We start from the raw sequence: 27,837 nt of genomic DNA, 5'->3' as shown, positions 1-27,837 counted from the left end.
CCGGGGCAGGAAGTACCCGGCCGTCCGTCGGAAACCATCAGTCATTAGACCCGACTCGTCTGCACCAAGCGGCCCATGAGCCTGACTCAGCGTGTGCTACATTTGCATTTCATTAACTTATTAATAACAGGCAAGCATTCACACCCTGTTCGGTAAAGAGAGAGGAGATTATGCCCGAAAATTCATGCACAATGTTAAAAAGTACATGTTGTCTGAGACACACTTCCCACAGCAATAAAAGTTGGGATTACACACAATTAGAAGAAAAATGTCTTATAAAACAGCTTCTGTAGAAAGATGAAGATTAATCCCAGAAGCACTTCAAAGTAACATTTCCCAAAAACTATTACACAACGAAATGCAGAGTAGAAAGCTTAATATCAATATTTATAGTAGTATTGTTTACCAGTGAAAATAATTTTGCTTAAGAGATTCCCTTGATACTGAGTTGGTAGTAAGATCTTCATGTCTGTACACATATGCTGTTCAGGTCAATTTCTGTGCATGTTTTGACAGCATCGTACTGCTTACCCAGAATGAACAAACAACTGATGACGGGAAACCGATTGTGCTTTGAAAAGCTACCTACTTCCAAAAACGAGGAGCACTTTTCTATAACAGAGAATTTCTGTGGAGTTTTGGAAATTTAACAAGAGTTGGATTACATGAGGACTGAGTGAGTTTCGGTTCCCAGCACTATAATATACGAATAGGAAGCCCATTGCTGGTCTCATCTCAAACACAACAAAAAATTGGACTGAGTTTTGGAAATATGCTTATCAAATGACATCTATACACAAATCTATGCAAATCATCAGGATTTTCTGTCTGGGCTTAAAAATCTGAAATATATTCCTGGTTATGTTCTGTCTGTCAGTGTGTTGAGCTTGTTATACTTAAATTAGCATATTTACATAAAAGAGAAGATCCTCCAAACCGCTTCCATTTTATAATCCTCAGTATCCCTTAGGTCATAGAAAAAGATAAAATTATGTAGATGATTCTTACTGATATCAGCTAGAACTAACAGTAGGTCATGACCCAAAAACCACAGGATGTTTATTACCACTATATAATGAGAATGATTATCGTATAATGTTTATTAATGTGTATTAAAGCTGTTATGAATGTTCTATGAATGCGTAATGAATGCATTATGAAGCCGCAGTTAATGTAAAGCTTTACGGAGTATGTTGTGGGCAGTGGTGGCTTGATGTTAGGGAAGCACACTCATGGCTGATAGATTGCAGGTTCGAATCCCCGACCAGCAAGGCACCACTGAGGTACCCAGAGCAAGGTATCGCCCCCAAGCACTGCTCCCCGGGCACTGAATTAGCTGCCCCCTGCTATGTCACATTATCACATATGGGTTAAATGCAGAGAACACATTTTGTTGGTGTATCAACAATGGCAACTAATCACTTAATTCTATTCTAAGTATAATTGGTATTTGAATTTTTTTTTACGGCACCATCAGTGACACGCAAAACCAACAGTCAACCTAGTGAGAGGTAAATTGGAGCCAACATTACTCTGCAATGTATACAAATGACAAAATTCGGACATAATGCTACAGTCGCATGAAGCGTCTCATGAATTTCCTGGCCCAGGTCCAGGTCGCTACTCAGCAACAGATGTGGCATCGCGCCTGTGTCTATTTGTCAACCACCATGGTCCAGGGGCAGATCTCAGCACCTCCATCCATACAGGGGGAGACTGCCCCCTCAAAGTACCAACCACAGAGCGGGCCTTGCGGATCCTGAAAGACAAGCGAAATTCCTTCCTAATCCTCAGGCCACCATGGAGAGTTACCAAGCAAACTCTCTCAAGCGGGCCAGACGTGACCCCCCCCCCCCCCGTCCACTGATCCCAGTGCACGGATTACCATGGTTGGTGGTCTTTACTTCCATAGCCAAAATGAGTGAGTGGAAAACATGGCTTGATCGGTGGAGTCGCAATGATTGTGAAAAATCCTGAGTCTGCAGACACAAAGCAATGTCGCTTTACAACTGCCTGAAATATCTATATTTCTTCCAAAAATGAGACAGAAAACATACATATTTAGGCTATTGTGTACCAGTGCAGCGCCTTTTTATATTATCAACATTGTATTACATATAGTGCTCAGGAGACAAAAAAGAAATGCAATAACTATAAGACTTTCCTAAATCAGCATGACAGTTTCCCAGGACCCAGCCCTGCGATGTTTCGTGGGAAAGTAGATGTTCATTTGTGTCATTGCAACAACCACTGAAGTCATCGCAGAGGCACTGGAACAAAACAGGTGGTTCTATTTTACATCAGAGGGAATGTATCTCAGAGCAGAAGCATCAGGTCTGGACAGCGGTGCAAAGGGGATATTAAATATATAAAGTGCAGGTTGCATCTGAGTCAAGAAAAACATCATTGAAAGCCACTGGAAACTGAATGATGTTTTTGTACAACATTAGAGTCTTTCCTTAGCACTCAGGCACACAGAAGGCGCAGTTGGGTTGGACAATGAGAAGAGAAAGCAATACATGAGAAACCAGATTTAGAGATAAAAATTAGCAAGCAGGGAGACCTCCTTGGGTAAAACGTCTGTAAGCCGTTTGTAAGGGAATTGGTGATATCTGGGTTATCTGTGAAGAGGACACTGTGACCAGAACAAGCATTTCAAAAGAGGTTGGATAGATGGATGGATGGATGGATGGATGGATGGATGGATGGATGGATGGATGGATGGAACAAAACAGCTACTATATCAGAAAAATACCACACTTACACAAACGACTGCCATTAACAGTCTTGTGTAACAGTGCCAGCTGGGATCCTGGCATTTCATATTCAATCAGGCATGAAGCTGATGAAAGATTACATGCAGATTCAGAAGGTTTTACAGAAGTATGTTCATGAGTCAATAGTGGACGTTGGTTAGCCTGTAACCAACCTCTGAATAAATGACGATGTGAATTTAGCCTGTACAGTCCGACATTTTGGAGCCCATTTTGATCTTGTATCCATCTATAACTGCTTACCCAGGGACACAGAGAGCCTGGAGTCAATCCCAGTAAACATAAGGCACTAGGCAGGGGACACCCTGGACAGGATGCCAGTCCATCACAGGGCACATGCACGCTAAAACTGGGCAATTTAGAGACCCAGTTCTCCTAACCACATGTCTTTGGAGTGTGAGAAGAAACCAGTCACAAGCGGAGGTAAGATTCGAACCCTCAACCCTTGAGGTGGGAGGTTACGCTACCACCTACTGGGCCATCATTAAGCACTTTGCTGCAGCTTTAAAACTGAGGCGCGTTCACCTAGAATTAAAGCCCATTGCTCCAAATTCTGCACTAAAAACATTATAAAAAAGGAGCCGGCCAAGAAGGAAACCTTTTTAGGACCCATACATCTTCGGCTAACACAGAAGATTACACAAAAGCAAACACAGAGTGGAAAGGCTTATTTATCCAGCGTCAGTCACTGGAAATATATTAACACATCAAAGTCCAGAGTGTTGCTGCAGTGAGAATCAGAGGGAGGAGGGGAAGTGGTGGGTAGACAGACACACACACACACACTCACGTGCACGCACACACTCACAAACACCCCGCAGGCCGCAGTGCACTCAATGACTTCACTAGAATCCACTGACCAAACTTCTCAGTTCCTTCTATTTTGTTCTTCAGCTTGTTTCTTATAAATAAGAGAAAAAAAGGTTGTTCTGAAGGTTTTCTGTAGGGCACAAGCTTAATGCCATGGAAAAACAGTGAATTCTGATATGCATTTATTTTTCCTAAATATAGCACGTTTCTTAATCCAGCTAGCCAAGGTTGTGGGAGCAGCAAGACATTTCTCTGTTTTTGGGCGGGCTTTTCGGTGAAGCGTGCGATTGTGCAGAGAGACAAGGCCAGGGCTGTATCCGAAATGTGGGTGACCTTCCCCAGACCCTCCACCGGCACAAATGCCGTCCCGGTCACAGAGCAGCCCTTTATCCCCAGCGCAAACAAATGAACTCTCTTAAAAAAAAAAAAAAAAAAAAAAGATTTAGCACGGCACTTTTCAAAGCACCGTGTCAGAAAGAGAAGGAGCTAAGCTGAGCTTCAAAAATAAATAATCTGAGTAATAATGCATGCAAGTAATGTTACTATAAATATATTTTAATCTTGCACCATACTGGGAATGCACACTACTGAGTTAATATCCCATTACAGATAGCTGGGAAAGTGAAATTTGCTCTTAGTTATCTATGTTTTAGCTAAGACAGTCAAATGTTTTTTTTTCCAAAAAAAAAACACAACTAAACCTTGAAGATAATAGTGCCAGACTAATTAAATATACTATAGAGAAACAGGATGTGTATGGCTGTTAGTGTCACCAAAACCCAGGAAATGTGTAAGTGTGACTCATCCCTTTCCTGCTTAAGATGCTTAACCACATCAGTGTAAATATAACAAATTCCACACAAGGACGGAGAAGGAATCACACATTCCAGAACGACTTCTCAAACATAGTATCATGTAATTACAAGGTCTACCACCTTAGCAACAGCCCTCAGCAGACATGTCCACCCAGAAAGGCATCCATCCCTTCTGTCACCTTGTTGAAGGCCATGATGTTAAAAGCTTGAGAAGCCAGTCAATGACATGGTATGATGGCACCAATATAATATATATATATATAAAAACACAAATCAGAGCATATAACTATTGAGAAGATAGACAATTCTACTCAACAGCAGATATTACCAGAAATCATTACATTCCCTTACTAATATCATTATTAGAAGAATGCAGGCAGTCTTCAGGTTACGAACAAGAACCATTCCCTAAGCCTGTCTAAGTCGAATTTGTAGTTAAGTCAGAAAAAATAATACAATACATAATAACAATAGGGGCGGCATGGTGGTGCAGTGGTTAGCACTGTTGCCTCACACCTCTGGTACCTGGGTTCGAATCTCTGCCTGGGTCACATGTGTGTGGAGTTTGCATGTTCTCCCCATGTCGTCGTGGGGTTTCCTCCGGGTACTCCGGTTTCCCCCCACAGTCCAAAAACATGGAGTTGCATTGGAGCTGCAAAATTGCCCATAGGTGTGTATGTGTGAGTGAATGGTGTGTGAGTGTGCCCTGCGATGGGCTGGCCCCCCATCCTGGGTTGTTCCCAGCCTCGTGCCCATTGCTTCCGGGATAGGCTCCGGACCCCCCGCGACCCAATAGGATAAGCGGTTTGGAAAATGGATGGATGGATAATAACAATAATTATACGTTAATAATAAAAATAACTACATACGGTACTGTACTGTACCTCCAGCCAACAAACTGCTGAAGCCGATAATAATACACTTTATGACAGTCCATTGGTAAGTACAAGTTGTCTGTAAGTCAGATGTTCTTAACCCAGGGACTGCCTGTACATCACGCTTGGGTAATGAAAGTCGATTGAAATAAGTTGCGATGAAAGAAGAAACATATAAAAAATGACTTTCAGTTCAGAGGGATCGTCCCATTTCAGTCACCCAGCAATCTGACACTCCAGCAGTTTCCCTCCAAAGGCTTCACCCCTCATTTGTTTCAGCTGCTGCTTTCCCGAGAGGGTGGGGGGGGGGACCTTGGCAGTGGGTTGCCAGGTTCAAAATAGTACACGCTCAGAACCTGAGTATCCAGCGGCCTCAAACAAAAGTTCAGGAAGATGGACAGATGATCGCATTATTCCAAACTCTCCGTATGAGAGGGAAAGGATCATTTCAAAGGTTACCCAAAAAACTGATGGATGTACCAGCGACTTACCGGAAAAGAAACACATGCTGTGTACTTTCTGTACTAAAGCATTAAACAGATCCAGGTAACCAGAATCAAGTGGTCATTAAATAATTTACATCTCTGTTGAGGGTCTGAATTCAGTGGTCATATCATTACGTACATCTTGCTAATAGTGCATAAGAACTGCTTTTCCCTCCTGAGCTGTTTCAAGGTTAGATGAGGTGCGTGTTCATAGAAGCGTCTCTATACACCACTGAAGCTTTTGACTATGTCTGCATGCAGTATGTATTCAGTTGCAGACACAAGATTGCCTGTTTTGGAGGAGCAGGGTGTCTGCATTAACAGAATCACCTTCTGGATCCTCATCGGTCTGGCCCAAAAGCTGGACACTCCACCGAGCCTCCCGCCCCCCGATTATTGTGGACATCTTGCAATCTGAATCACAGTCCTCTGTTCATAACCAAGACTCATCTGCAGCCTTTGACACAACAAACCACCAGATCCTCTTATCCACTCCATCGCCTAAGATTCAAATCAGGAAACAACTGGTGTGCCTCAAGGTTCAGTTCTTAGCCTCCTCCTCTTCTCGCTATACACTATCTGTCAGTCAGTCAAATGGCTTCTCCTACCACTACTGTACCTGACCTTCCTTCCAAAGGATACTACAGTCTCAGATTTCGGTTTTCCAGGCAGACGTCGTAGCCTAGATTGCTACATCCAGCTGAACCAGTCAAAGACAGATCTTCTTGTATTCCCTTCCAGCATTAACTTTCATCTTGACATCACTTGTCAGCTTGAATCATTAACATTGTCTCCTTCAGGGTTTGCTAGGAACCTAGGGGTAATGCGAGACGATCAGCTACCCATCTCTGATCACACGGCATCTATCTGTGGATCTTTTAGATTTACTTTGTATAACATCAGGGAGATCAAACCTTTTTTATCAGTGTGAGCAGTTCAACTGCTTCTCCAGGTACTTGTCATCCCGCAGCTAGACTACTGTAACTCTTTATTGACTGGGTTACTAGTATGTGCTGCAAATCCAATACAGGTGATTCAGAAGCAGGTCTGGTATTCAACGCAACAGCATTTCTGGTACTCAATGCAGAGTGCATAGTATTCAATCAGCTGAAATGCTCTCATGTTACACCACCCAAATCCCCTTTCCTGGGCTCCAGTTCAAGTCCTCGTTGCTTGCATTAAGAGCTGTTAATGGAGTGGCACCTACCTACATTGGACTTACATCCCATCTCACTCTCTATAGTCAGCAATCCACCATCACTTTGTGATCCGCCCAACACGAGTAATATGCTAAATGTTTGTTCTGTGTGGTTCCTCAGCAGCGGAATAAGATACCCATCCGTATCTATTCAGAACGCCTCATGACCTTCAAGAAAATTCTTAAGAGCCACCTCTTCCAGGAATACTTCAACCAACTCATCCTACCACAGACCTTTTCTCTTTCTTCTTCAACTATTCCATTGTTATCATCTCGGTTGGCTACACTAGATACTCTTTTCTTGCATTTTGCACAGTCCTGACTCCTGACTGTGTTTTGTTTTTGGCTTAGCTTTCCCACGTGAGTTTTTAACGATGTTTTGTATGGCTCTTGCTCCAACTTCCGCTCGTTACTGGTCACTCACTGGAAACTCAACCGATTAGCACTTGTACTCAAGGTGACATCTCGACAGCAATCTCCTTGCGATGTACCCTCCGCCTGGCTTATATAGTACTTTGCACAAAAACAGCTGCTAAATTAAAAAAATGGCTTGGTGACTTCTGTCATAAAAACTAAAAAAAAAATCCCAGGATAAAAACAAAAAATTATTTGCCTTCAGTTTGGCGCAATTGTTAGCGCTGCTGGTTCACAGCAAGAAGGTTCTGGGCTCAGTTCTGGGTCCGTTGTGTGTGGAGTTTGCATGCTGTTTGCGTAGGTTTCCGCTGGGGGTTTCCGGTTTCCTCCCACAGCCCAAAAGCGTGCAAAGCAGGTTGATTGGTGACTTTAAATTGGCCCTGTAATAGTGTGTGTTGGTGACGGCCCAGGGTTGGTTCCTGCCTGCACTCATCGTTCCCGGGATAGGCTCCGGTCCCCTCCACGACCCCAGTTGGAATTAAGCAGTTACAGTTACTGTGATGGATTTGCTTTCATTATAATGTCCCAAATTCACATCACAAACTCATGATACCAGGGCAGAATCTCAGTCCAGACATACAACAGAAGTAAAACATGAACCTCAGTGCACAGGGCTGACATTACAGGTAATTCCAAAAAACGCAAAGCACATTTATTGTTGACGGAGTCTGAAAGCCTAAAGCCTCAAACTGACGTCAGATATCCTGCATTTAAAACCCCATGTTTCGTTGCTTTTCTCATAAAAATGAGGTGGAGGTACTGTCAAATCCGCCTTGTTCACGTTTTATGAGGGGGGGGAGGGGCATTACTCATCGTCTTTGCAAGATAACCATAGGTAGCCAAAAACGTGCCTGACAGAAAAAAAACATTCACAGAAGGACTCCAAAGTGCCAGCAACCACAACATTATTTCTCAAGCTCTTGGAATTGATCCTGGGCAAGTCATTGGCATTTATCAGCCTCTACAGCCGTGAGCCTACTCTAACACCTCTTGGGCCTTACAGACCATTTTCACAGAATGTTTATAAGATGCAGGCTTGATGGACCTACTAACAGGGACCATAATGCATATGAGCATATCTCTTAATCACCAACAACTTCATCTGCATGTACTTAAATGTCAAAAAGAGGACTTTCTTGCTCACTGCGCATCGAGCAGCATTTACATTTATTACTATTATTATTATTATTATTATGAATTATTTTTGCAGGCTTTGCCTCCAAGCATGTGCATGGTTCCCTCATGAATGTGCTAAAATGCAATGAATCCAGCTTGTTATTTCAGAAAACACTGCAGAATATGACAACGCTTGATTTTGATTAAACAGCTAACATATTTGTAAACAAGATGATAACTACCAGCAAACATACATACAGGTATCCCAAATTTGTTCTTAAGTTTTATTTTGTAGAAATAGATGATGGAAGCACACTGTGGAGGACGACACATATGAATGGTGCCTGGAAACATTACTTGATTAATTGTACAGTGCCTGACTATCTTAATTGGCTGAAATTCAAAAATTATGTACAAAGGCATAATCCAAACACTTGCATCATCGAATTTTGTCTTCATAAAAATTGGGCACAAGGCACGATGAGGACAGTGAGTTTATACAGATTGTCTTCAAGGGAATCCGCAGCAAAGTGGAAACAGCTGAACGCGTTCCTTCATCTCCAGAATAACAATAAAACGCCTTCAGATAACTTATATCTCATTACAAATGAGTCACGATTAAGCAGCTGCACTGCATCTCTGTGGAATATTTAACCGTAGCAGGTCAATACTCGCTCACAGCAAGGGCACAGCCTTTTAAGCTCGGGTGAGGAGAATTAACTACCAATGACATATTTTCCCATGAATTTTTCTCTGCCTCAGGCTAAACTATCATTTATTACGCTGATAATAAAAGGCCAATGGATATGGATATTGCCCATAAATAATCAAAAGTGTGACATAAAGGCCATGTAGTAAATGTGCCAATATTATTAAAACACAGTAATCTCCGAGCAATGCAGGGAACGGAGGATTGTTTCACAGAGCAGACTACTAGCATTATTGCTAGAAGCAGACTAAGGAATCCTATGTGTTGGCTTCTTATTTTTTCCCCTCCGTCATTATTTTTTGGGAGTTAAGAAGTGACATTTCCAGCTGAGGCCTCTTTGGTTATCAATGGGACCTTTCAGCCTCCATTTCCTCTATGTCACTTCCTGTGGGGCACACTGCAACCATTGATATCCAGCTCTTCCTTGGTAGTTGTCCAAACACACTAAGATGAGCGGGAAGACCTTAACACACAGCTAGCCCGTTGCCAACCCATCGCGTGACGGCACACCAAAAACGTGGAGGGGTCAACCTGAAATGCAGGCTGAGATGTTCATCTGAAACGTACTAAATACAACAGCTCCCATGAAACACTCTGAAGGAGAAGAATGCAATGAAAGGCCGCTTTAAAACCACCAATAAATGTTCACTCTGAAACTCATTGCTGTTTTCCTTCGAATTGAAGATCACATGTCAAAGGTTAATTCAAATTCATATGCACTTACATCAGTCAAGCTTTTAAAATATTTTTTTGATATTTATAATGTTTAATTCACATACCATGGTCATTATTTCTCTTAATTTTAGTAAATAAGCCTTCTTAAATCTAAGTTCATTTACGGAGATAGGAGAATATACAAAAGCCAAGAGCAAACAATTAAAATAACAAGAGAAATTACCTGGAGGTCGAAGAATTTACTGTATCTTCGGTAAATGACGTGAGAGGTGGAGTCTGAATACGTTACGTTAATTAGGTACACCTGGCAAAAGGGAACAGAGACGGATATCACAGTGAGAAACAAATTATACATGAGTAGCCTACTTACACACACAGAGTAATTCATAAATAACAGCAGGTGTATCAGCCATTTGGCAGCAGAGATTTGGATAAACTGTGAATGACGTCTGACGATTGAACTTGCTGGAAACAGCCATGGAGCTGACCTACCGGGTCGGGGAATTCCCCTATAAGAAGGACAAGGACTGACTTACATATCTCTGCTTATAACACAACAGTGCAGAAATAGCAGTGGTCTACACCCGAGACAAGGCATTCCTAACATAGCACGCAGCCTACAAGAAATTCCATTTACTCCTCATTCTCTGTGATCGTTTTTGGGCACTTTGGACCCGACATTAAACTACCGTCTTCAGTCGTGACGGCCGAAACGCAGATTTGAACAGGCGACTCTTACAACGCTCACAAACTAAAGCTAAAATTATATAAAGGTTTTGCAATACAAAATAAGGGAGCAGCTGCTAGCAAATGGAAAATATACAACTGATTAAATTGTTATTCTTTTGGTTATAACACTGAAATGAATGTTGAATGGTTTCTCTAGCCACAAGACATGGCATTTCACCCAATAACCACGCTGGTCTGATCAAGAGAACTACAAAAACAAAATCACACAGAAAGGCAATTAAAAAGCTCCCTAAACAAATCTATTCCATTCTTCCTGATGGATAAATAAGTTTCCTTTGACTTTTGAGACGACCCCTGTGATCAATCACGCATTACAAATACTGCACACAGAGCCAGAGGGTCTCCAGTGAATTGAACTCGACTTCAGTACGAAATCTGTGACGTGCCACAGACAAAACTTAGAAACAAAGGACCTGTCTGGACAAAGCTTATTGTTAGAGTTCTGTTTCTGCTGGAAGGGGCCCAGTTTTTCCTGGCCGTGCTCCAAAGGGGCATTTTCACCCTGGTGTTATTATCCAGCTACCGTGGTCCTCAGAGAAAGTCGCTCTTAGGCCCCCCATCGAAAATCAGGGTGCAAAATAAAAGGCTGTAAAGCACACGATGAAGGACATAAGCGAAATATGCCAGTGCGGGGGTCCTCAGGAGATTCTTACAGCTTGGTTGCGTTCATTGCATTTATATGACTGCTTTAAGTAAAGAGTTACCAAATGCTGATTTAAGGACTGAGAAAAGAAAAGAAGCCATAAGATCTAGGGGCCACTCAGCTCCCATCCAGAGATAGTAGTAGCACCCCTTCCTTAAAGGTTCTGGGTTCGAGTGCGGAAAGAAATGCCGCAGACAAGCTTAGACGGGGGTACTGAGGGCATGCCCGGCTGCGTGCGTGCACGACACGAGGACAGCAGCCTCAGCCAAGAGCTACTTGTGTCACACGTGCCTCTGCATGCCCAAGGAGGGGGAGGGCTGGCACAGGCCATGGCTAGCGTGTTATAAAAAGGCCTTTGACCTGAATGGAACGCCGAAACATCGACCCCACCCCCGCACCCCGACGACTCAGTATCTTAATTCTACCGTGCAGCAAAACCTCAGCATGGAAAATCAAGGCTCCCAGAAAAGCCCCGAGCCTCGCGCCAGATGGAGATGCACTCATAGCAACCGTGATCAAAAACAGAACCCAGTTCCCAAAATATCACCCCAGCACTCTTCAAACCGAAGCCTCTAAATAGTGCCGTTCACTTCGGCTTCTGGTGCATCAACCTTCCAGCGTGACGGCAGGTTCACGTTTGGGGTATTTTTTTTCCACTTCATCCCAGAGGCTAAATCTACGAGGAGAAGATCGCCGGATTCCTTACTCCCACCAGTAGGAGGCGCATTATCACATTGCAGCTCACATGATATATGACTTGAGGGGAAACTGGAACTTGTGTTCCATGTGACTGCATGCGATTCTGTGAGTAATGCTGAGTATGTGGGTGTGGACAGTTCCCATTTCAGAGTACCGGCCAGTGGGGTGTTTCTGCCAGATGTATTAGAGGGCAAGTATCCCACTTGTATCACCTGCACTATACTGTACTATACCCCTTCTTACTATTTAGTACTATTTAGTACTATTTAGACGTTTGTTTATCTATTTATTTATTTGTCTATTGTGCTTGGAGTTATTTTGGCAATTCTGCTGGACATAAAACACCCCCCACCCCAGGGGAGATCGATACACATCTGTATTACCTTATATCCAGGCAATGTGGATATATAGTTTCATTTTGTGGTTGTTGGATTCAATAGCAGTGGTGTATGTTTGCACTTTAGCAGTAGATCGCAGGGCTCACTACACCAGCTTAAAACCACTCGACATGCAAATATGTTGTCATATGCCTAAGATATCATGGACAGAATCACTTTTCATGCCCTACATTTAGCTATGATTTTCCCTAATGGCTCAAATTCAACACTTTCCCTGCAAGATGAAATATATGTATATATTGGGAAACTTGGAAAATCCATCCATCTATCCATTTTCCAAACCGCTTTATCCTACTGGATCGCGGGGGGTCCGGAGCCTATCCTGGAAGCAATGGGCACGAGGCAGGGAACAACCCTGGATGGGGGGCCAGCCCATGGCAGGGCACACTCAAACACCATTCACTCTCACACGCACACCTACGGGCAATTTAGCAACTCCAATTAGCCTCAGCATGTTTTTGGACTGTGGGGGGAGACCGGAGTACCCGGAGGAACTTGGAAAATCATTATATATTATTTAATATACTATTATGTAATGGCCAAGCAGAGAAAGATTGCTTGCTGTTTCACACTAATGGTAACACCACACAAATGAATCAACCTCAGTACAAATACACGCATAAATAAAAGTGTGATGTTCCTGGGTATATATATTAAAAAAAACTTGTAATATCTTGGAACATAGCAGTGAGACTGCAAGTAAACTCAGTGCAGTTTGGCTTTGAAATTTCTGTAAAAGACTCCCTAATGAATTAGGTCAAACTTCGATTAATGAGAATCAGAAACTGAAGTCCTCTAAGTGTATTTCATAAATGTTCTTTCCACTTTAGATCTCCCAGGACATTAATTAAATAAGCCGTATTTATTTTTTTCTACATTATAAACTATAAGTAACTCATTTCTCCTCAATATGGCATTCTTCAAATCCACACACGTTTAAGCATCCTTTAAGATGTTTCACTGAAATGTCGGTCAAGAACTAAAATCACTCTTGATCCATGATTACGTTTTATACACAATACTGCAACATGGCAGAATTGTTTCCCAGGATATAATCTCATACAGACTGCACAACCAAATGGTCCAATTTTGGCAATTAGCAAATAAAAGCAGTCGTGAATAACACAGAGGTTGTAAACATAAACATTTTATGTTAAGTTGTTGGTAAAATCCTTCAATATAAGGTATAGTGGCTTGTTTCTTAAAACCAAGTCAAGTCAAGATATTTTAAGTGAAGTATGGGATCACACACACCTAGACAGCTGTTTTAAATTATTACTGCTGTTTTAAATTATTTCCCAAACCATATCCAATTTGAAATTCAATCATGACATTGTTTTTATTTCTCTTTAATTATATATATATATATATATTTTTTTTTTTTTTTTTTTAATCATCACAATAAAAAATGATGTCAGCTGTATACACAGTCCCTTGAAAAGATTTCTTATAAAAACAAATACGTTATTATTGTTAGGAAATGTAATATTACTACAGAAAATTGGGAAGACATCCATTAATCCAGATCTCAAAATCCCACTAACCCCACCCACTAAGAATATAGAACGATTAATGACTTTGTCTGTATAATTATGTGGAGCACCCCAGGCAGGAAAACCGGGAACTAGAGTACGTCTGATCAGATAAAAAAAGAATGAACAAACAAACCAACAGACAAATAAATAAGCAGATGAACGTACAAAGAAACAAACAAATAAATGTAAAAAAGAATGAACAAACAAACCAACAGACAAATAAATAAGCAGATGAACATACAAACAAAAACAAATAAATGTAAAAAAGAATGAACAAACAAACCAACAGACAAATAAATAAGCAGATAAACGTACAAACAAACAAACAAATAAATGTGACTATCTCTTGTGTTAGTGCACATGGTCGATTATTTTACAGTGTATCTCATATGTATGTATTTGGGTGGAGTGGCAGGGCGGAGTATGGTTATGAAAACAATGTGTAACCCAGGCCAAGGACAGAAAAAACATCAGAGCTAAACGAATCCCATTTAACACAGCGTCTTCCCCAAGGTGTCTATCCAATGACAAACAGCAGGTCCGAATAGCTATCCAATCAAAAACCAGGTCTAACTAGCCCTCACTTTGGATTTTCACAGAATCCACAGCCTTAAAAGAAAAAACTATTAAAGGCTGCAGAGTGCAAATCTGAAACATATTTCCTTTTGGACTGATGGCTTTCAGCTAATTTCTGCTAACTGACATGGTATAATCTGATGTGCCAGGCCGTTGCATTGCAATAATAATCTACAGATAATGAACATTTCATCTCCCGGACGTAGCTGCAGGTTTCATTATGAAGCAAATCACAAAGCCAACCAGCAAATGTATGATTAGCAATATAAATGAAGAGTGCATGTTATATCCATTATTCTGTAGTTTGTTTACTTAAATTTAATAAGCACATAACACAGTTTTAATTCAGCATAATGCTGTTACAAGGCTAATAAAATACTCATTCGCAAGTTCCCACATACACATAAAAATGTTCCTCCAATAAAGCTTCCATTGCATTGGTTACCATCTAATGTTAAAAGTCACAATGTAACAACAGCAAATGTTTTCAAGCAAATCCAGAAGTATTACGCTCCAGTTAGATTCTGGCTTGGAAAAAAAAAAAAGATTTGCTTGCATGTTCAGTGAGTTCAGAGCAATAACTCATTTAAGACGCCATGAAACAACAAACACCCTACAACCTAATTGAAACACGGTGAGGAAGATCAGTTGTGTATGGATGTGCCGTCCATTTCTATCATTTTCCCATAATTAAGCGATGAGCTATGTCTTGGCTTTGACTAAGCACACGTCTACTGTAGCCATGTTTTCGCACTTTTGGTCCAAAAATAGTCTCGCATCAACCAACCGTTTCAGGTTATAAAACAGCCCACATACAGATATGACAATCTGTGACAAATACATGCACTCAGAACCAAGAGAAGAATCAACTTACTGCATGAGTTGGACTTAATCCTCAGATTCACTGCTATAGCCACTCGGAAGGGAGCCTTAGTAGGACTCTTGGCGGGGCTGAGTGTTTGAGCCAAGCCACTTTGTGTGCTGAAACCCGCCTAAGAGTCTATATATAAAGTAATGTATAAAACCAGAACAACCGTATTTTTAACATGGGCTACAGTTAACTGTTTCAGGCCCAAGAGGCGTCCTACGTCGTGCCCAGAAATGATCACAGAGAATAAACCAAAAATGCTAATTGCATACCATCCTACGCTACATTTTGGGAAACCCAAACTTTAAACTTTGAATTCTGGGGAGATTTCATTTGGGAAATACCTTTGTTCAAGCTAAACCACACTGTAATGGGCTCTCGGTTTAGCTGGAAGCAAACTGTTTACAACAAAGACAGCAGGCAGTTTGATATTACTGCCTTAAGTGACGTCATTATACCAGACAAGCACATTCCCAGTGTACTGCTTCCCCACATCAATAAAGAAAGATTTAAGAGTAAAAAGACCACAAAAGCAGGTATTTCTGAAGACGAGAGACAATCTAAGCAAAGCCCAGGCTGCTCTCATGAAGACCCACTCTCCTGGTTCTACTCCCCCCGTTTTGTGATCATTTACAGTTTGCTTCCAACCAATTACCCCTCCCCCCGCTATCCTATGAGAGGGACAGGAAATGTAGCCTGGCAAACAGCATCTTCCTGTGGGGAATATAAAAAAAAATTGTTGATTCAGCGAACGCTTCCTTTCTGAACTCCCTGGCTTTTCCATGTTCAACCAATGTGGCCCTTATTATTTATTTATTTGTATTTTTTTTTTTTAAATCACCCACCACCCTGTTTTTATAACTACATTCACATATTGAAAATAATCGATTTTCTCTTCTCATTTAACATAGGGAATTCAACCAAAGTAGAAAATCATAATATTGATAATAAATGTATAGAATGCAAGACTCTTAATAAACACCGAAAGTCAATAACATCAACACATGGTAACTTGTACACCAAAAATCAAAAAAAAAAAAAAAAAGAAAAAGATTCTTAAAAGACCTATTTCACTACCAGATATAATATTTTTCCAATCTGAAATACTGACTTGGACTGAGTCTCCAGGAGACCGTCCTGCAATAACAAATTAACGAATAACATGACATCTCTCTCTCACAAGGGCAACTGAGAATGTTTATCTTGGCACAAGAAAAACTGGCACAAGCATCAATTCTTACTGATGCGGATAGGTTTTTGCTTTTTTTTCATGTTTAGGAATCATTTTGGCTTGGTAACAGCTGCAATGGGGATTGCAATTGCGATACTATCAAATCAACGGTGCAGTGCAGTAACATGTGATAGAAAGTTGCATGAGTGCAGGCAGGCTAGCTAAAACAAGCTAAGCTCAAAGCAATTCTTCACCAGATCATGTTTAGGATTATCAACAAGTTGCAGCCCTACAGATATGCTCAAGTAAAGTTCTGCACAAGCAGCACTTTCTCACCAGCAATCATGGTGAGTCTGTGGTGAGCGAGCACAATGACTCCACGAGGACGTCAACACCGGTCCTGACTCAGTCATCCTACAACAGCGGAGCTTTTCCTGCAAGTTCCGTCCATCACCCAGCGAACAATGTCCAGCCAGCAATTAGCCTTCACTCGGACATTTTTCAGCGGCCAGTTGCCACTTGACAAAAGATACATCGTGTTTAGAATTATCTTCAAAACCCAACTGAAAAACATGCGCCAGCCTAGTAATTAAAGCAAGGCTGAAGCCAGCAATAGCTGAGTCATTTCTTAGAAATAATGGTAAATGCGAAGACAAAAAGAGATCCGTGACATCAGCTAATTACACTTCCCACATTTAAGTGAAAACAACACAAGTTCTATTTCATTACAGAAAAACTCTTACACCAATCCACTTTATTGAAGGAAGTGTTGTTCACTACATTATCTGCTTGCTGCCAGATTTACTCCCCCCCACCGGCCCAATTTACAATTACTTGTATGTAGCCCTTGTATTTTTCCATACAGTAAATACTTCCAGCCGTTTTACAAAAAAAGTTTGATATCTTAAATAAAGTACTCTGAATGTTTAGAAAGAGGGAATGACTTTACCCACACTAATTGACTGAAAAACCTTCAGATAAAGAACCATTTTAGGACTGCGATGCAAATCTTCCTCTGAGAAGGGCAGTGCGATTGCCATGTTATTCATACTTTGATTTTATTTATCTGTCATTGAATTTCTGTGTAAATATATACATGAGCTGTCGTTCGTAATATTTAACATTATCGTGTAATCATTTTTATGATTTCAACTGAATTAGTCCAGTTTTTCCAAATAAGACACTCAGATAAGCAATTGTAAACAGTGAAGGCAATCGATCATTAAATGAAAAGAACGTGAAAGGAACCTCTGTTATATCGTTTGTTAAAAGTAATCAATCAATGTCACAATCCAGTCGGGCCGCAGGATAACGACGATGGCGATTTCAATCCATTTGAGCGTGGAAGAAATTGAATAATTTTGCAAAACGTAGGTCGATTCTCCGGATTGCAATTAATCGGATGCCCTTGGAAACGGGTCTGAGCAAAAACGTTGTGTGATGGGAGTATCTTCAGGTGGTATTTGCTTCTGGATAACTGGTCAGGGTTTATGCAGAATACCGTTTAATATACGCGGGCTAATAAGCGCACTAATAGGATTCATGACCCACTTTGTTTTTACTGGAACCTCCGTTTCTGTATATTATTATAACAATCACGACAGGACAGGTTACAGCTTGCAAAAGTCAATGTATCTTTCACAAGCGATTACACAAGCTCGCCTCTAGCAAAACACGTACAGTCTATATAGATAAACGAGTCTTTTAATTGAATCTAGCTCTACATTAAAAGTGGTTTCCAGGCTGATGTTTTGCGCTTCTAAATAAATACATAGCATATATAGCAGGCTAAAAATTGAATGCATATCAATTCAGGCTTATAAAATTAGTAAGTTAAAGAGGTATTCTATTCATTTATGTCAATACATGTATTTTATTTTGAGGTGTCTGGAAAATCCCGGCTTTCTATAAAGTTGCAAAACATGCAGCAGTTGCTTGGGACAAAGCACAAAGAGCGGTTGACTACAAAAAAACCCCACATTTCGGAGTAGCCCAAATGCATAACCGTGGCTAAACATACTCACGTAATGTTTAGACGGATTGCGCCTCTTCTCCACATCCACAACTTTCACATCCACCACCGTCCGAAACTGCATCTTTTCAGTGAAAACGGGAAAATCAAAGACTAAAAACGTTGTTTGTTTACTCCAAACTCCAGCAGAGGCAGCGGATGAGATTCTGATATGAAAATGATCTGAGCCGGAGATGAATGCGGGCGTCCGCCTAGGAGTTGCCTTTAGCAGACTATGTATCTATACCCTGAGGATGTATGTGATCATACTCCAGACACGATCTCTCCTATGATTTAACCTTACTCGTCTAACATGAATGCAGATCCAATTTCGCCGATCGCTGCTACAGAGTACAACCGGAGGTCGGGTCGAAAACGCTCCAGCCTTTAACTCCTTGACCTCTTTCGTACTGACACTCTCTTGCCCACCTAATGTTGTTCTATAGGTGCGCTTCCTTCACGGGAATAATGCCGGTGTACGCGTTACCCTAAAGCCCGGAGCGCGGTTTGGATGTTTGGGGCATGGCTGGATGTCTTTGTGGAGCAGGAAGCTGTTCGGGCAATGGGGTGGGCTTACCGCCAGCCCACACGGATCCCTTTTTGGCTGGCCAGATCACAAGCACCGCCACTAGAAACGGGGCTGGATGGGGCTTACGAATGAGTAAGGTTCATCACTCTCCTAGTAAGGTTTTTATTGGCAAAGATATTTAAACTGACCATTTCAAGTAAAATATGAAAGTTTCATTATTATTTATCTAAATTTACGCTATTACCAACTTGGATGTTTTTAAAGTATATGTTTTACCCCTTTTATGCCACAAGTTAATGTGTTCTTTATCCTGCATAGGACTGGCGAATATGGGAATTGGATAGATTAAATCAAACGTATACTGGCGCAATAATTACCTATAAATACACTTCCAAGCTTTTCATACAGACAGGGTCAGTGATTTTATTAATAAAAAGGCATGTTTGCTGACAGACATAGGTTAAACAGAAAATGCATTATTCTTAAGATAGCAAAACAAACACAGTCAATAATCACCAAAAACATAAACCATTATTTTTTGAGTCGAAAGTTAATCAGAAAATATGTGACGTTTTATTAACTCCAGGTCTACTCATAGGTCTCCGCTCACCCAGACCGCGTAGAATGCTTAGTTTGCTGAATAGTGCCGTCTAGTGGCGAGGGGAAAAAAAATCAACAAGGTCCGTGATTCCAGTAAAATATTTTAAAGGTGAAAATTTAAAAATGTTAAGGTTTTTGAACGAGCACTAGAAGACCATTATTCCATTGTTTATACCATGATTTATTTGTATACTAAGCTAATACCATAAGATGGATGAATATTATATGTTCTTATCCCATTCAAGGTTGCAGGGCTATAAGATAATAGCATAAAAAGACTGACATTATTACTAAATGAAGTCGATGCACCACTTTCCACTTCTCCAAGGTGTTAGTCTGTCACACTAATGTACTTGTAGTGGTTCTGGTCTACTGTGCTGAAGATTTCACTGTCACGTTCCAGGCACTGAAGGACCATTTCGAGGACCGACTTGCTCACATTCCGGCTGTAGGTCTGTCTTACGCACGACAGAATGTGCAACACATGGCAGCCCTTCTCAGCATCTACGAAACAGCAATGAAACGTTTCAGATACAAGCAATAACAAGTATTCATGTAATGACACACCCAAGGGCTTTCAAACAGTACTGCAACTGTATATAATATCTCGAGTACACCTAGACAAAAACAACTCGCATACAAGAAGCTAGAGGTATTCAAACTGTGGGACACAAAGGAATTGTGAGGTGGGGGGGTTGGGGGGTGCAGGTGAGAGGGAAGAAAAAAAAAAACTGTGCGGGGGTTTGAGCTGGGGGCAGATCTAGAAAACTGTAGACTTCAAAAATATTAAAAATAACATGAACACATTATATGACGCTAACAAATTTAAATATGTAAAACAGATTGGCACCAAGTACTGAATATGTCAAACTGCCATGACTAGTAACGTAACGAAAGTTTACAGTGGGAATGTCGCTCACTTAATGCTTACATACTTGGAGGAACCATGGAGAAATGTCTACCTGCTAGTTCAGTTAAGGGAAAATGTGATGGCAAAGCATCACCTAAAATGAGTAGAAACAGAAAATGTGACAACGCATATCTGGAATGACATTTTCTGTGGGGCGGGAAGGAGGGAGGCTGTCAGGACAAATATATCAGTCCTGTCAAAAAAAAGTGGAATAGCACTACACTAAGCAGATCACTGTTGAAGAGACCGACTGGCAATGTGCTAAAAATAATGGCTCACATTTTTCTCGTCCGGAATCTTCCCTAATTATATCTTTAGTTACTCTCCGCAGCTCTTTGTCCTGCTCTGTCACCTGGCCGAGACACAGAGAAACACAGACAGAAAGCGCGGCACTTTTAGTCAGGTTCATTTTCTACGTTTTCCAAAGATAAAATGGTATCCTGACCTTCTATAAACACATCTGGAAAACACAAGCTTGCCTGATAGACTTCATCCTGGGATATGACTTTGCGAAACACCAGGCCCTCGTCCTGGAGCGCCTTTATAACATCTCGAAAGAGGTGATGAACCTGCTTTGAAGATGACTGTGCCACAGTAGATTCCTAAAAAAATAAAAAGTAAGTTTCAATATCCAAAAGACTGATGTGTTAGCCGGCATATTACAATTTTAAAATACAAGGGAAAAGTTGTTCACTTGTGTATTTAATTCAGATCCCAGAATATTAGGTTCTGATACAATACACTGTAAAAATTAACATTATAAAAGCAAAAACAAACCTTAAATAACATAATCCAGTTGAAGGATAGCCAAAATAAGACATACATCACCTGTATCGATACTCAGAATCTCCATCAAGTTAATAATATATATCCTGTATGTAATTAGTCTGTAGATAAATGAAAGCTTCTTAAAGACATCAGCACTTAATAATATGGTTAAGGGGACCTTGAAGCTACTACAGTACTTACTAGGAAACCTGTCCTAACAATTAGTATTAAATTAAGAATTGGGGGGGGGGGGCATTTGGCAAACCCAGGGGGGCTTCCACTGGGAAATTGACTGATATGCCAGATGCGCAGTGCAGCCCTGACAAAGGCCTTCATACATTTTCATTGGTGAATGAGAAATCATAATATAATCCCCATCTATCCATTTATCTGAATAGTGTGCATTATAAAATATATCGGTATTAGGGTTTGCTTGAACTGCAATAAAAGGGTTTTCATCATCATCATCATCATTATGTTCACCTGCTGTGTTGGGCTGCAGTAGGGAGCGCAGGACAGCAGAGGCATCAGAAGGTGCTGGACATCTTTGGGCCGGAAGCTGCCAAGGCCTCTTTCTCTAAGGAAGCTCATAAGCAGCCGAGAAGCCCGTCGAAGCACCGAGAGCGAGCGCAGAAGGTCATCTGCACTGCGTTAGGACGAGCATTAGCATTAGTCAGGCGGCTCTGTTATTTACAGTGCATAAAAAAAAAAAAAAAAAAAAAAAAACTTACTCCAATCTACCCAACCCTGTTTTATATCTACCATTAACAACTCGGCCCCTTTTGGACTTTGAGCAATACAAAATGCAAGAGGAAGCTTCTCGGTAACATACTCGGTCGCGTCCAAGTGCCGCACGCTCTTTGTGAACAGGAAGGGCTTGTCATAGAAATCCCGATATAGGTGGAGAACTTCCATCATCCACGATATCTGCACTTCCATCACTGGGTCGTTCACCTTATCTATAACAGACGTAGATAGGCTCACAGATTGAGACACCTGACATCTGCTCCTACAAGATGGCAGTATTACTATGGGTCAAGAAAGCCTAGTGTTACTAGCAAATGGAGTGATTGGGAAACAAAAAAAAACTGCTAACACGGAACTGCAGTGCCTTGACAAGAACCTGTAAACTGCATCAAGGCCTACAGATTGATGCATAAGAACAGGGTTGCCCACTTTAGACAGCAGGTTGGTATGACATTTTCAATTCAAGTCCACACGCAGATGCATACACATTTACATGTATGTAACAGTTCTATTCCCTTGTAAATAGTCTGCAGGGTGTGTAAACTACACCAATGCATTTGATGTAGCTACTTTTAGATTTTTAACGGTATAATATAGATTTGCTGTAAGATTTCTTTGTGTTAGCACGAGAGTCTGAAAGCATGAATGTCACGCGAGATGCGCGAGTTGGTAACCCTGTAATAAGCAAAATCCACAAAGGAAAACCAAAATTTCAGCTGTTATGTCAAAACATATTATTCAATTGCTGCAAAGACTGAAGATGAATGCATGTATCGGTAAAGAGAGACAAGCAAAGCTGTATAGGGTCTGCTATCTTTTGACTTCTTACAGTAACTGCAGGCCATGATCTCCCTCTGCTCCCTAGAAGTCTTGACCGACCCTCGGACCCTCAACAGGTCTCCAATTTCAAGTTGGGTACTTAATTTCTGTACCAACTTCAGTTTCTTCAGCTGTTCCACAGGATTAAACCCTCCTTTATTTGACACCTGCAAAGTAGCTCCTGCTGAAAACAATACACCAGAGTGACTGACGATAATGAAACATACTATTATTTTGAAAGGAACTGCTTAACGCACTGATATTTAGCTACAACGTGTATGACGACTGCTGATATTAAAAGAACAGTACTTACGGTTTACTGCGTCTGTATTTTCTCTCCATTTTTCGTCTTTCCAACAGAGGCAATTCATAACACCCGTTCCGTCATCAACTGCAAAATAAAAGATATTACGCCACGTAATATTTACAGCAGCAACAAGTCATGTTTTAAAAGAAGTGGCTGTGCTGCTATTATCTATAATTTAGCCAAAAGCATAAAATATACCTCCGTAACAGAAGAAGTCTTCCCTCTCTCGTTTATATACAACGGTCCCCAAAACATCAACTTTAAAAAGTGGGTGGCATTTGTAAAAATAAACATCTGTGAAATTGGAAAATAAGTAAAAGAAGAAAATTACATTTAAAAAAAGCAACTCTAAGCAAGCAATCCACAATTTTATTCATTATCTTATTAAAAAATACAATCAGCAAAATGGGTTACAACAGTATAATTTATTCCATTCAGAAACGACTTAGATCAACTGCTGTCATTTTCAGTTTGATGCATTATAGCTAAGGTTTTTTGAATTACCTGGGATCTGAGAGGACTCCCGCATACGTAAAATGTCTTTAACATAAAGTTTAGCAAAGGTGGAGAACACGGGATCTAGCCCCCAGAGCAGGGAGCTGGGTTCATGTTCCCCTTGCTCTGTCTGCATCGCATATCCAATACTGCGGGGTCTAGGCAAACACAAAAAAAGCGAAAGTGCTATTTTAAAAACGATTACGATCAAATAAATTCTGTTGCTAGCTACATAACAAGGAGGCCAAATTAACAAGACGGATGACATTAAAAATACATGTATACGCCTTAACGAAAGATCTCTTAATGAAACTATTTCAGATCTGTGTTATTAGATTAAATTACCCTCCATGCTACTTTCCGGTAAATATTTCACTCCGTAGGAGTGATTGGCGCGTTTGCATATGCCGGAAATGAGGTAACGACTATATTAAATTTCCGGATTCAAGATTTCAAAGTAAAAGTTGGGGGAAGGGGGGGCGTGGATTGGATTTATCAGCATGTCGTCAGCAGTGTATACATGCCTTGTGCCTTTTACTGATTTTATCTTACTGCAAGCTATTTTTATGTCAATATTATGAAATATATATATATATATATATATATATATATATATATATATATATATATATATATTATTATTATTATTTTTTTTTTTCAAGTATTCCATTCTATACGTCCTATTATCAGAGGTGGAAACTTCAGGTTCAGAAAGTACAAATCCAGACCAAGGTTTTGTTTCAACCAACCAGTGGCGCAGAAACTGTCACAGTCACAGAGTACTCAACTGGTTGGTTGATACAAAACCTTGGTCTGGAATTTCCTGGACCTGAACTTTCCACCACTGCATATTATCGTTTATATTATAAAATACTTTGTGGTTCTAGGAAAGTATGGATTACAAAACTATATTTTATTATATTTTATGCTGGATGTATAGAATGCATATTTAAGTAGCTATCTCAAAGACATAACATCAATTTAGTATTTATTTCTCTACTCTGGTTATCGCTGCCAGTCCAAACCCAGTTAAGTGAACTGCTATCTTTTCTGTATTTGTATGTGCCCTGCGTTGGACTGACGGCCCATTCAGACTCTTACCCACTTGTATATATACTTAACAATATACTTAACTAGGGTCTAATTGCATCGTGAGCCTGTCCAGGATGGATGGATGGAGGGATGGTAGTTTGGTCCTGTAATCTCAAGGATTTATCTTGTTCGAAAAGTAAAGTATGTGGAGTTGGATTACTGTTTTTATTATTTATTTCTAATTGGGTGATCTTACGTTAAATTAATGTCAAAAACCGGAAAGGAAAGACCGGATGTTTTTTTTTTGTGTGTGTCAAGAATAATGGAGATTGGAACGTGGACCAAAAATGCTTGGTAGCTTTTGTTGTTCTATTTACTTTACAATGTTGCTAAAGGTATTATATTGTTTAATTGCATGTGCTTTCTGTGGCCGATAAATAGGCTATATGATTAATTTGCAATGTTTTCAGACAGACAGACACACACACACACACACACACTGATCATCTCTGCGTTTCGAAGCCTTCTTAGTTCTTAGAAATGATCGGACTCATGTCCCGTAGGTGGCGACAACGGACCTTAAATGAAATACCATTTTACACGGGATACGTGTGGACATCAAACGTTTAAGTTCGCACGTTTAGCAGTTTTGGAACAGTACATGAAAGTTTGTGAAGACATGGGAAGAATGAGGAGTAAAAAGCTTGTGCTGTGCCGAACGTTTGTAAAAGTATAGTTTTAAAACCAGCTGACGAATGAACATTGCCAAGCGCTTGGTCGACGAGCAATGGTGCGGACATTTGCGGCTGCGCGAGATGTGCACGCGCTCCTAAGCTGCTCGAGGCTCGCGGCTGTTCCATCAGTAGCGGCAGCAGCGGACCGTGGCACCGGAACGGCGGAGGGGGACGGAAATACCTATGTATCCTATTTTTGTTTGAGTGAAGATGGTGCCATTTGATAGAATACGACTTTTTGTGGGACGTAACCTAATTCTATTTTCCTCCACCTATTTGGTGGAGAAATAGATTAAGGTCCAATTGAAATCGAGTTGGGCCGAAGCTCCCGGTTGTTCTTGGGAGTTTGAGGAACAAGAAACGATTCTCAATTTCGCCCTGACATACTGACAGGCAGCCGACGATTGGAAATACGACGTCAGCTTGTCTTTTCTTTTTCTTTGTTTTCGAAGCGTTTATTCCGAGAAACACAAAGGAGACGCTTATAAATGTTATTAGAAGCTCGCTCGAGATTTTAAAAATTGTTCTACAACAAGAAATATACCGTTAGACTCTGGTGCTATTGCAGCCACACAAGCAACGCATCCTAAGAAGCAAGCTAGCAATGTAACTTTTTTGTTCAAAGATGACTAACGAGTTCTGAGTTCGCAGTATTTGTGTGCTTAACGCCAAATACATGTTAAACTATCGTATTGCGATCTGATGCTTTTGAGAGCGTGTTAGCTGAGCGGTGATACTAGGCTGTCCGCACAGAAACCAGGGAATCCTCATACGGCTGATCTAAGTACGGCAAGAAAAGACTGAAAATGTCGTTTTTCAATTTTCGTAAGATATTTAAACTCGGGATGGAGAAGAAGAAAAAACAGTACGAGCATGTCCACAGAGACTTGAATCCAGAGGAAGTGTGGGAGATCATTGGCGAACTGGGGGACGGCGCATTTGGAAAAGTCTACAGGGTAAATACAGCTTTTTAAAGGATCTCACAGTGTTCTGGAAATAAATAGTCTGTGATATTCACAGTTCACACTCTTCACGAATGTCGTTGGACAAAGGTTAATATAATACTATCTATGTGTTTTGCCTATAAGTTAAATTAACTTTTTTTTGTCAAGAACACGTTTCTTTGCATGCTGGTTTTGTTTGCTCAACACTTAACTCGATGCTGGTCCGTTTTGCTCCAGTCGCTGCATTTGCTTTTCAGCATCGGCTGTTTCATCAAGCGATGCATCTCTGTAGTCAGCACGTAATGTTGATCATCACCATATTCAGAGAAGCAGCGTTTTTTTTCGCACCCATAACGCTGCCAGGATTATACCAAGTCTCTGGAAACTTACATAAACAACAGTGAAATAGCTGTCATTGTGTGGGCGCAAAAGAATATCTATCTGTGAAAAAACTGGCCCTGACATTTGCCGTCATGAAGATGAGAGAGTAGCAATCTGTGCAGTCTGTCATTTTTCCTACGCCAGTATATAGTCAGCGCTCTGCGTTGTGTTATAGATAATTACTGTATATTCAGCGGCGTAGTGATATTTATTAGAATTGTGTACGTCGTGGGAAAATCGTTTTATGCAATTGGATGCAGACGGAATAAAAGTATTAAAACATTTAAGAACATTTAAGAACGACTGATTGGGGTTTCTCTAAATTGCCTGTTGTGTGTTATTGTGTGCACGCACGTATGTTGCATCTGGTACCCCTCCCTTGTGCCGTTTAAAGCTTGGAATAGGGTGCACCCCACCCATAATGTTATGTTGGAGGATGGATGGATGGATGGATGGATGGAGGTGTTATAGTAATATTACCTATAGATTAATTCTGAGTAGTCCTGTTGTTGAAGGTATAAATTCCTCTTATATTTGTATACATTCCTCTTCCCCAAATGAGCAACTCTAAGAATTCTAAAATGTCAGATATTACCCCCTACAAAGTTTAACATCATTCATATATATTCAAATTTAAATCAGTAGTCCCTGTTATTTTTTTAGGAAACGATATTTTACATCCTACTATAGTAAAGCACTGTTTATAATAAAAATGTAAGATCTGTATGACGAAGTCACGGAAGCCTTGTTAGTATTTGATTGGCCCAATCAAATTGGTTGCCATTATGATTTTATCATCTATAAAAGATGTGCAAAGTCCACATGAACCTCTACAGTTCTTAGTAAATGAACAGCAAAAGGCTTTGAGCAGTATGTGTGTTCACCCTTCCTCATCGGCATATTTTGTTCTTAATTGAATTCCTGGTCAGGAATCAGTGGTTGAAGTACAGGTTATTTGGTATTTGATGTGCTTGGCTGATTTTCTTTTTTTCAAAACTGTGATTTATATTAAAAAAAGTGCACAAACTCAGCACTGGTGGTTGATTCAG

The 27,837-nt window shown here is 40.6% G+C and overlaps 3 protein-coding genes across 12 annotated transcripts in view; 1 reads left to right on the top strand and 2 right to left on the bottom strand.

Moving 5' to 3' along the window:
- The window catches only part of sh3pxd2aa (SH3 and PX domains 2Aa), an 84,910-nt gene extending 65,753 nt beyond the window's left edge, over positions 1-19,157 (bottom strand). For 2 of the 5 annotated variants that reach the window (XM_048986997.1, XM_048986998.1), the window contains exons 1-2: positions 18,536-19,155; positions 10,095-10,175 (exon numbers count right to left, since the gene is read on the bottom strand). In XM_048986997.1, the coding sequence (XP_048842954.1) occupies positions 10,095-10,175; positions 18,536-18,607 (153 nt within the window). In that variant the 5' untranslated portion in view covers positions 18,608-19,155. Of the gene's footprint in view, positions 1-10,094; positions 10,176-15,346; positions 15,454-18,535 lie in introns of those variants that run through there. The other 3 variants (XM_048986999.1, XM_048987001.1, XM_048987002.1) reach the window with 3 other exon arrangements.
- A 291-nt stretch (positions 19,158-19,448) lies between these two features.
- stn1 (STN1 subunit of CST complex) lies at positions 19,449-24,099 on the bottom strand. 3 transcript variants are annotated; one of them, XM_048987005.1, is made up of 10 exons: positions 24,043-24,099; positions 23,707-23,855; positions 23,401-23,496; positions 23,209-23,286; positions 22,906-23,079; positions 22,162-22,288; positions 21,813-21,975; positions 21,036-21,163; positions 20,841-20,908; positions 19,449-20,155 (listed from the first exon to the last, which is right to left on the bottom strand). In XM_048987005.1, exons 2-10 carry the CDS (start codon positions 23,831-23,833, stop codon positions 19,983-19,985), a joined length of 1,134 nt encoding a protein of 377 aa, XP_048842962.1. In that variant the 5' UTR covers positions 23,834-23,855; positions 24,043-24,099; the 3' UTR covers positions 19,449-19,982. The 3 variants fall into 3 exon arrangements, with proteins under 3 accessions (XP_048842962.1, XP_048842960.1, XP_048842961.1); XM_048987003.1 differs by having other exon boundaries at positions 23,707-24,093; XM_048987004.1 differs by having other exon boundaries at positions 22,906-23,076; positions 23,707-24,093.
- Positions 24,100-25,430: 1,331 nt separating this feature from the next.
- slkb (STE20-like kinase b) overlaps positions 25,431-27,837 on the top strand; it is a 29,613-nt gene continuing 27,206 nt past the window's right edge. For 2 of the 4 annotated variants that reach the window (XR_007384176.1, XM_048987688.1), the window contains exon 1: positions 25,431-26,419. Coding sequence is in view for 3 of the 4 variants with exons in the window: in XM_048987688.1 (XP_048843645.1) it covers positions 26,270-26,419 (150 nt within the window). In the remaining variant the exon portion in view is untranslated. The remainder of the gene's footprint in view (positions 26,420-27,837) is intronic. The other 2 variants (XM_048987686.1, XM_048987687.1) reach the window with 2 other exon arrangements.

This window comes from Brienomyrus brachyistius, chromosome 20 (assembly GCF_023856365.1).
Source record: "Brienomyrus brachyistius isolate T26 chromosome 20, BBRACH_0.4, whole genome shotgun sequence".
Lineage (NCBI taxonomy): Eukaryota > Metazoa > Chordata > Actinopteri > Osteoglossiformes > Mormyridae > Brienomyrus > Brienomyrus brachyistius.
Note: the sequence above shows the minus strand (reverse complement) of the source record. Positions and strands in the feature narration are given on the sequence as shown.

Coding starts and splice junctions, on each gene's coding strand:
- stn1 (XM_048987003.1), bottom strand. CDS start 23,965: ATGTCATCCGTCTTGTTAATTTGGCCTCCTTGTTATGTAGCTAGCAAC. Junction 21,976..22,161: donor CGGCACTTGGACGCGACCGA/GTATGTTACCGA, acceptor GTCCTAACGCAG/TGCAGATGACCTTCTGCGCT. Junction 20,156..20,840: donor AGATTCCGGACGAGAAAAAT/GTGAGCCATTAT, acceptor GCTGTTTCGTAG/ATGCTGAGAAGGGCTGCCAT.